At 44.9% G+C, this 10,424-nt stretch overlaps 1 protein-coding gene across 1 annotated transcript in view; it reads left to right on the top strand.

The window, feature by feature from the left end:
- Positions 1-2,495: 2,495 nt before the first annotated feature.
- The window catches only part of mtmr9 (myotubularin related protein 9), a 29,924-nt gene continuing 21,995 nt past the window's right edge, over positions 2,496-10,424 (top strand). The window contains exons 1-6 of the mRNA XM_083790842.1: positions 2,496-2,574; positions 4,062-4,305; positions 5,423-5,531; positions 6,064-6,189; positions 6,916-7,089; positions 8,316-8,533. Coding sequence (XP_083646968.1) covers positions 4,124-4,305; positions 5,423-5,531; positions 6,064-6,189; positions 6,916-7,089; positions 8,316-8,533 — 809 coding nt within the window. The 5' untranslated portion in view covers positions 2,496-2,574; positions 4,062-4,123. The remainder of the gene's footprint in view (positions 2,575-4,061; positions 4,306-5,422; positions 5,532-6,063; positions 6,190-6,915; positions 7,090-8,315; positions 8,534-10,424) is intronic.

Genomic DNA, 10,424 nt, shown 5'->3' with positions numbered 1-10,424 from the left:
ATTTTTGACGTTGACGATGACGACGTTGAAATTTTTGACGTTGACGACGACGACGTTGAAATTTTTGATGTTGACGACACGTTGACATTTTTGACGACGACGTTGACATTTTTGACGTTGACGACGACGTTGACATTTTTGACGTTGACGACGTTGACATTTTTGACATTGACGACGACGACGACGTTGACATTTTTGACGTTGACATTTTTGACGTTGACAACGCTGGAAGCGACAAAAACTCGCTTCCTCGCAGTTTTGACGTTGACGACAACGACGACGACGACATTTTTGATGTTGACGACGACGACGTTGCCATTTTTGACGTTGACGACGACGACGTTGACATTTTTGACGTTGACGACGACGACGACGTTGACATTTTTGATGTTGACGACGACGACGTTGACATTTTTTACGTTGACGACGACGGCGACATTTTTGACGACGACGACGTTGACATTTTTGACGTTGACGTCGACGTCGACGAAGTTGAAATTTTTGACGTCGACGAAGTTGACGACAACGTTGACATTTTTGACGTTGACGATGACGATGTTGACATTTTTGACGTTGACGACGACGCTAACATTTTTTGACGTTGACGACCGCGACGACGTTGACATTTTTGACGTTGACGACGACGACGTTGACATTTTTGACGTTGACGACAACGATGACGACGTTGAAATTTTTGACGTTGACGATGACGATGTTGAGATTTTTTACGTTGACGACGTTGAAATTTTTGACGTTTACGACGACGTTGACATTTTTTGACGTTGACGACCGTGTCGACGTTGAGATTTTTGATGTTGACGACGACGACGACGTTGACATTTTTGACGTTGACGACGACGACGTTGACATTTTTGACGTTGACGACGACAACGACGACGTTGACATTTCTGACGTTGACGGCGACGACGTTGACATTGTTGACGTTGACGACGACGGCGACGATGACGACGTTGACATTTTTGACGTTTACGACGACGTTGACATTTTTTGACGTTGACGACCGTGTCGACGTTGAGATTTTTGATGTTGACGACGACGACGACGTTGACATTTTTGACGTTGACGACGACGACGTTGACATTTTTGACGTTGACGACGACAACGACGACGTTGACATTTCTGACGTTGACGGCGACGACGTTGACATTGTTGACGTTGACGACGACGGCGACGATGACGACGTTGACATTTTTGACGTTGACGACGTTGACATTTTTGACATTGAAGACGACGACCTTGACATTTTTGACGTTGAAGACGACGACGACGTTGACATTTTTGATGTTGACGATGACGACGTTGACATTTTTGACGACGACTGTGACATTTTTGACGTTGACGACGGCGACGACGTTGACATTTTTGACGTTGACGACGTTGACATTTTTGACGTTGACGACGTTGACATTTTTGACGTTGACGACGACGACGTTGACATTTTTGACGTTGACGACGACGGTGACGACGTTGAAATTGTTGACGTTGACGGCGACGACGCTGACATTTTTGACGTTGACGACGACGACGTTGACATTTTTGACGTTGACGACGACGGTAACGACGTTGACATTGTTGACGTTGACGGCGACGACGCTGACATTTTTGACGTTGACGACGACGACATTTTTGACGTTGACGATGACGACGTTGACATTTTTACGTTGACGACGACGTTGACATTTTTGACGTTGACAACGATGACGTTGACATTTTTTACGTTGACGACGACGACGTTGACATGGATGAACTCTAATTAGGGATGAACTCTAATTAGTGATGAACTCTAACTAGGGATGAACTCTAATTAGGGATGAACTCTAATTAGGGATGAACTCTAATTAGGGATGAACTAACTAGGGATGAACTCTAATTAGGGATGAACTCTAATTAGGGATGAACTCTAACTAGGGATGAGCTCTAACTAGGGACTAGAGACTTTTTTTACAGACTCTTTTTTACAGACTCTTTTTTTACAGACTATTTTTTTGACTGCTATTTTTCAATAGCTAAAGCACGACATGATGCCAACACCAAAATGGGTTCCCGCCCAGAATGGGTTAAAACCTGAGGAACACATGTGTGTCACCATTTATCCACTTTAGCTATATTGAAAAATGTAGATCTGCTATTTTTGACAAAATCGTGAAAATGTGTGCACATCTTTGAATATATTATATTCTTTCACAGCAAACTATTTTAACTGTTTATTTTAAGACCAGCAGATCAGAAACCGAAAATCATGAATAGGAAGTGGATGGAGCTTATTGCAACTCTAGATTCAACCCATTGTAAAAAAAAGAGTTGCAAATTGCGGCTAATGGAGATATAGCTGTCTATGAATGAATGTTACAACATTTTTAAATACAGATTGAGATAGACATGCATGCATGAGAGATTTATTTGGAGCTCGCCACATTTTTCCTTGGTAGGAACTCGGAACCAATTGTCACAAATCAAATTGTTCCAATCGGTATGTTTTTGTGAGCGCACCGCAGTCTACCCCCAGCAGCCGTCCAGCCCAACAAACTGCGACGAAGAGGAGCTTCTTCTAAGGTATTGAGTGAGTCCGTTCTCGTTATTATTCTACCTCCATAGCCCATTATTTGACATTTTTCGGCAAATGAGTGCCGTTAATTAACACGAAAAGGTGTTCGTATGGTACATAAGGTATAATTGTATACGAAAAGTCACGGAGGAGACTGTTTGTCTCACCGTTTTCACAACTAGCAAGATAGCACAGGCGCTTTGCTTTTTTTGATTGATTGATTGCATGGTTTATTAACAGTTTGCAGAGTTACAGTACATTTCAAGTACAACTCAATACAACGACTGTTAACTGTGAGTGGACGACACCATAGCATTACACTTGTTTACAATAGGGCCCACCATTTTCAATTCATCAAAACAATTAGAGACGAATATACACAACTGCTTTACTAAATTAACTAAACGTTGCAGTAGATATGTGTGATATACAGTGATATGCGTGCATTTAGCTCAGATAGCTATCTAGAAAGCTTCGTGGCAGTCGGTAATCGACTGTATTAATTTGCATCGATGGGAATAAACGTCAACTATAGCACATAGCTAATCATAGCGAATCCCCAGTCATTTATGTAGCCTACTAGCCTCAACAGACACCAACTAAATTATCGATTCTGACATTTGCATATAAGTCTTTAACAGATGTCAACTCGAAATCGATAAAAAAAAAGAAGCAATCAGTCTGTTAGAGGCTATTAAGCACCTGGACCTTTTCACGTCATCTATCTAGTATCAAATTGATCAATCATAGTATTGACAATATTGCAATACATATGTAATCCAAAAGAAAACCACATTCATATTGCTGTAATTGTAGTAAAACATACAGTATTTATTTCAGCTTTTGGCTAAGTGCAGTCTGACTCTACATACAGATGAGGACGATATGTATTTAACTATTTATCCCATTTCATATCAAAAGCAGCATTATACTTAACATGGTTTGTGTCATTGTTGTGCTAAATATGAGGTTGACTGCCTGGCAACTTCTGCACTGTAGAATAAATGAATGGCTCATGGACTAAGAACCAAAAAGAACTGGACCGGTTCCCATTGAGAACCAACCGGTGGAAAAGTGGTCCCAGAGTTGCAGACCCATATAAGGGTCCATTTGGTTCCTAACTATCATTTAGCTGGGGACCCCCTGGAACTCCCACAAGGACCCCTAGGGGTCCCCGGACCCCACTTTGGGAGCCACTGGTCTACCTGTTTCCTGTTCGGGTTCATTTCCTGTCTGTCTGTACTGTAGGCTTGTTCATTTTGGCTCTGCAGCGACTGAACTCAGACGGGAAAGAAACACACATGATGGCATAATGTGTTTCTGCTTCAAATCTTCTGCCCAAACGGCGGCGGCCAATTGCATATGGGTGTCCTTGACATTTTTGAGAACCACTGACATGGAATCAATATTTCAGAAAACTGGTCAGGATTTAGAAGGGATTTGTACAATCGTCCTCGGGTCTAAATGGGTCTAATAATTCTGTTTCATTCCCTAGTATTCCTATCTACGGTGTCCTTGCCCTGCCCACCACACCACCACGTCCTTCAGGCTCAGGTCATGGAGTTTGCGGAGCTCATAAAGACCCCCAGGGTGGACGGTGTGGTCCTCCATCGGCCCTTCATGCCCACGGTGGAGGGGACGTTGTGTCTGACGGGTCACCATCTCATCCTGTCCTCCAGACAGGACAACACCGAGGAGCTGTGGCTGCTGCACTCCAACATCGACTCCATCGAGAAGAGGTAATCCTTTCTATAAATGTGCCACGTCTCTGTGTGTCTGCGTGCATGCATGGTTGTAATGCACGTAACTCGAGAACCGTTTGCCCCACCGACTTCACATTTGACACACGGGTGCAGGGAATGCAGTCCAGCATCGAGTCGGTCGGACCCACGGTTCTCCAGAACCACCCCAAAAGGCTCTGGTCAGCTCTGCCAGTGGGCATAATCGGCCTAAATTCCCTCACCTGTGCAATTTCCAGCCTCTGCCTCAGCCAATTGATTGCCATGGCAACCTCACACCTGCAAAACCTTTCACAGTCCATTTGCACTCTTCACACAGAGGCAGACAGACAAATACAGAGAACTCCATGTGGGAGACAGATTGTTAAAACAGGTGCTATGACAAGTTGACAGCGGGTATTATTAGGTTCCCAAGTTGCATCTCTCAAGTAGGCCGGTGGCCAACGGGCACGTACAGGTCTAGTAATAACAATAAAACTTCACCTTTTCATTTCATGATGTAATGCAGCTCAAAGTGCTTTACAGAGCAATGGAGAAAAAAAAGAAAGGAAAAGAAAGCAGGCATAAAACATTAAAATAATAGCAGTAATGCAATACAGCGAGGACATGAACCCCTGGCCAGCTGGGGCGCCTGATGGACGGAAAAGGAACTAGTTTCCCTGGTTGGACATAGCGCGTGGAAGGAACACGTTCCTTCCACGCGCTACGTCCAACCAGGGAAACTCCCCCCCCTGTCAGGTGTAAAGGAGCGACATGGACACTCATGCATGAAGGAAGCATGAGTTCAAGTCCGTTGCTCTCCCCAGGTTGGCGGAGGGTGTGTAGAGCCCAGTATCACATTAGATAATTGACACAGGGGTTAAAAAATGGGTTACAAAATCGTGGGATAAAAGTTATATATTAAAAAAAAGTGAGGACATGAATAACAAGGAATTTAAAAGATCAAGCATGAGTGTAGAAGTGGGTCTTGAGCTGCGCTTTGAAAAATGTCCACATAGGCTGTCTGTCGAAGAAGGTACAGTGGGAGCTTGTTCCACGCCGTCGGCCCGTAGAAGCAGGAAGATTTGTTTTATATTCACTTAACAGTTTGTACCTAATCCTTCATCATGTGTTGCAGGTTCGTGGGCTCTCTTGGCACCGTCATAGTGAAATGTAAAGATCTCCGGGTGATCCAGTTAGACATTCCTGGTATGGAGGAGTGCCTCAACATTGCCAGCTCTATCGAGGTAAGAAGCAGAGCATTTTACCATCATTCGACTGTATGATTGATTGATTGATTGATTGATTATTTATTTTCGTGTCATGCACACCTTGTGCCCAACCCTCATGGGTTTATAAGGCACCATTTCACATTTGCAATTACAGCATGTTTTACATTACATAATTGATGCATTTTACAGCATGTTTACATTACATAATTCATTATATTACACCTCAGATGTATACAGAGTACTCTGTCTTCTTTCCCAAGCTTGACAAATAAAATCCGCTACAACGAAAGTCCCTTTGGCAAAACATATCTCCTTTTTTACATAATAATTTAAATCTAGGAAATCCCCACATATAGAAGACATCTTATGTACAGTACTTTATGTACAGTACTGTATATATCCAGTATGGGCTGGCATGCACGACCACGTGCAATATCTTTTTGGATGATTGATTACTTCCAAAATGTGACAATTCTGAATTTTGTTCCCATCTTTGTATGATATTTGTTTGCGATAACAATAGAGGTGTGTTTCTGGTTCTCCTTAGGCTCTATCAACCCTTGATTCAGTGTCCCTGATGTACCCGTTCTTCTACCGGCCCATGTTCGAGGTCATAGAAGACGGCTGGAACTCATTCCTTCCAGAGAATGCCTTCAAAGATCTGGAGTCCATGGTATGAACTGAATCAATGACATTAACACTATTAACGGCTATTACGTATACACAGAAAAATCCTCAGTGATAATTGACCCATTATGTGTACAAATGTAACCACAATTATAATCCCAGTATCACATTTAACATTTATGTTAACCCATTTAGACCTGAGGAGGATTCTACAAAATGTAAAACAGTTTTCTGAAAAACCCCCATGTTTCTATGTCAGTGGTTCTCAACCTTTTTCATGTCAAGGACCCCCAGAATTGATCTTTATTTGGCCGCGGACCCCCATCTGAAAAAAAAAATTGTTCCAGGGACCCCCCAGAAGCAAAGATTTTAGTTAAAAACGCTCTGAAAGAATATATATTCAAAGATTTGTGCCACTTTTTCACGATTTTGTAGGTCTGTCAATGTGTTTGTAATGAGCCTGTAGATCTGCTATTTTTCAATAGCTAAAGTATGACATAATGTTTAACCCATTTTGTGCGGGAACCCGTTTTCGTGTTTTAAACATTATGTTATACTTTAGCCTTTGAAAAATAGCAGATCTACAAGCTCACAGCACGCCACCGAGTGACGCGCTATGAGCTTGTGGGTCTGGTATTTTTGAAAAATCGTGAAAATATTTATTTCAGAAAACTAGTGGATTTTTGAGGTCAGGCCTAAATGGGTTAAAACACCAAAGTAGGTTCCCGCCCAGAATGTGTTAACATGCCATGGTCCCTCCCTCCCCTCTCAGACAGATGAGTGGCGGCTGAGCGAGGTCAACAAGGACTTCAGCGTGTGCCCGTCGTACCCGCCGCTCGTGGCGGTGCCCAAAGACATCGACGACGAAGCGTTGAGGAAGGTCGCAACCTTCCGTCACGGCGGGCGCTTTCCAGTCCTGAGCTACTATCACAAGAAGAACGGAATGGTGAGAGAGTCACGGACCATTAGCAACTGGAAATCAATACGTTTGTTGCAAACTCAGTGAGCACTAACTATGAGACCTAGCAGAACATGTCTGTCTGTCTGTGTGTGTCACGCTGTAACACCACTCGCCCGCCACCAGAGGGCGCAGCTGTATCACACCCAAAACACACACACACACACACACAAAAACCTTTAAAAAAAAAAAACCTTAAAAAAACCTTAAAGTACGTAATTTATTCTAATTGTTGTTATTGCAATTCATGAGCTGCGTTCGCTTCCCGCGTTCACGCGTCTTACTTGTAATAGTATACTATAGGACAATGATTTCCAAACTGTTTCATGACAAGGACCCCCAAATGTATTCGTCCACGGACCCCCATTTGAAGAGAAATGCCAGAGACCCCCATAAGAGAAGATTGTTACGGCTCTACCAGTGATTCTCAACCCAACTTTAAATTCAAGGACCCCCTTCCCCAGTTTATCGTGAATTAGGCTACGGAACCCCATTTTAATGGCATTTCTAGCTCTGAGACTCCAATGTATATTGTAAAATCAAAGTTAATTTAACTCTGAGAGTGTACATTCTCTGAGTTACAGACCCATAAGGGTCCATTTGATTCCTGACTATCATTTAGCTGGGGACCCCCTGGAACTCCCTCAAAGACCCCAAGGGGTCCCCGGACCCCACCACTAGTATAGGACAGGGCAACCCAAACCTTTCTATGCCAAGGACCCCCAAATATTCATAGCTTCTGGCTGCAGCCGGCAGCCCCCTTTGCGAAATGGTTTAAAGAAACAAAATAGCAAAAAATATTTGAACTTTTCTTTTTTTTTTTTTTTTTTTTTTTTTTGCGGCTTACGCCTTTTATTGATTTTTGAAGGGACAGACAGTAGGCTGACAGGAAACGGGAGAGAGATGGGGGGATGACATGCAGTAAAGGCCGTGTCGGGTTCGGGAGTCGAACCCGCGGCACACTGCGACTGGATTACCAGTCCGGTGCCCAGACCGTTACGCCACGGCCTGGGCCGAACTTTTTTTTTTTAAACAAATTTTAGGCATTACCGGTAATTAAATGCCCCAACAATGCCGGGTTGAAAATGATTAAGCACCATAATCTCATGATAAAAAAAAAGAAAGAAAAAAAAGATCTATATATTTTTTATTAAGACTTTTTAAAAATCTTTTCCATTAATTTCTGGACAAAATGGTTTGACCTCTCCTTACAGGTGATGATGCGAGCGGGCCAGCCTCTGACCGGCACCAATGGCCGCCGCTGTAAAGAGGACGAGAAGCTCATCAACGCCACCCTGAGGCCGGGCAAGCGAGGCTACGTCATCGACACGCGTACCATCAACGTGGCCCAGCAGGCCAAGGCTCGCGGCGGGGGCTTCGAGTCCGAGGCCAACTACCCCCAGTGGAGGAGGATTAACAAATCCATCGAGAGGTAGGACAGGCTCTTCCACATTTTAACCACAGGAAACGTGTTTGCGAACGTTTTCACGAATGGCTAGAATTGCAGACCTTCAAGCTCGATAGGATGTATATTAGTGCCCCCCAGGTTGGCAGAGGAAGTGTAGCGCCCAGGATTACATTAGATAAATTGACACTGGGTGAAATAAATTGTTAAAAAATCGTGGGATAAAAATGTAGTAAAAAATAATTAAGATTAGCTATTGTCATTGGCCCGGGTTTCCCAAAGAGAACCTGCTCAGGGAGCTTAACGCTCAGGCTTACGAAGGCTCCGCTACGAAGGCTGCTTCACTTTACGGGTATTTCCCAAAAGAGCACGTCGTAAACGGCAACACCTCCCTCAATACAGGCCACGTACTGACTTAAGCATGCATGTAAGCGCTCATTATTAACATTATACTGCTATAACGTCTGCTGTCTTGTATATTTGTATTCATCAAAATCGTCAGACAAAATGTCACAATATATAATTATGATCTGCTTTTATATTTTAAAGTCTTGAAAAGAGAGAGTGTCAATATGCCTACTGGGGCTTTTAATTTAGCCGTTTCTTTATTAGTCCTTGAGGGGAAAATATTTTTCTGCCTTTTTCCTAGGAAATAGGAAAGGATGCTATGTAGTATGCAACGACAAAAAAAAAGACTCTCAACCCCACACTCTGCGGTTTTCTGAAGATGAGTCAGCAAAGTTTTAAATATACATTCTCTCCAGTAAGCAATGTTTGACACCATGTCCCTGTGTGGTAGTGGGGATGGGGACACCATGTCCCTGTGTGGTAGTGGGGATGGGGACACCATGTCCCTGTGTGGTAGTGGGGATGGGGTTTGACACCATGTCCCTGTGTGGTAGTGGGGATGGGGACACCATGTCCCTGTGTGGTAGTGGGGATGGGGACACCATGTGCCTGTGTGGTAGTGGGGATGGGGTTTGACACCATGTCCCTGAGTGGTAGTGGGGATGGGGACACCATGTCCCTGTGTGGTAGTGGGGATGGGGACACCATGTCCCTGTGTGGTAGTGGGGATGGGGACACCATGTGCCTGTGTGGTAGTGGGGATGGGGACACCATGTCCCTGTGTGGTAGTGGGGTTTGACACCATGTCCCTGTGTGGTAGTGGGGATGGGGTTTGACACCATGTCCCTGTGTGGTAGTGGGGATGGGGACACCATGTCCCTGTGTGGTAGTGGGGATGGGGACACCATGTCCCTGTGTGGTAGTGGGGATGGGGACACCATGTGCCTGTGTGGTAGTGGGGATGGGGTTTGACACCATGTCCCTGTGTGGTAGTGGGGATGGGGACACCATGTCCCTGTGTGGTAGTGGGGATGGGGTTTGACACCATGTCCCTGTGTGGTAGTGGGGATGGGGACACCATGTCCCTGTGTGGTAGTGGGGATGGGGTTTGACACCATGTGCCTGTGTGGTAGTGGGGATGGGGACACCATGTGCCTGTGTGGTAGTGGGGATGGGGTTTGACACCATGTCCCTGTGTGGTAGTGGGGATGGGGACACCATGTCCCTGTGTGGTAGTGGGGATGGGGTTTGACACCATGTCCCTGTGTGGTAGTGGGGATGGGGACACCATGTCCCTGTGTGGTAGTGGGGATGGGGTTTGACACCATGTCCCTGTGTGGTAGTGGGGATGGGGTTTGACACCATGTCCCTGTGTGGTAGTGGGGATGGGGTTTGACACCATGTCCCTGTGTGGTAGTGGGGATGGGGTTTGACACCATGTCCCTGTGTGGTAGTGGGGATGGGGTTTGACACCATGTCCCTGTGTGGTAGTGGGGATGGGGTTTGACACCATGTCCCTGTGTGGTAGTGGGGATGGGGTTTGACACCATGTCCCTGTGTGGTAGTGGGG

This window comes from Protomyctophum parallelum, assembly GCF_964188405.1.
Source record: "Protomyctophum parallelum genome assembly, chromosome: 19".
Lineage (NCBI taxonomy): Eukaryota > Metazoa > Chordata > Actinopteri > Myctophiformes > Myctophidae > Protomyctophum > Protomyctophum parallelum.
This window is presented reverse-complemented; position numbering and strand designations above follow the sequence as displayed.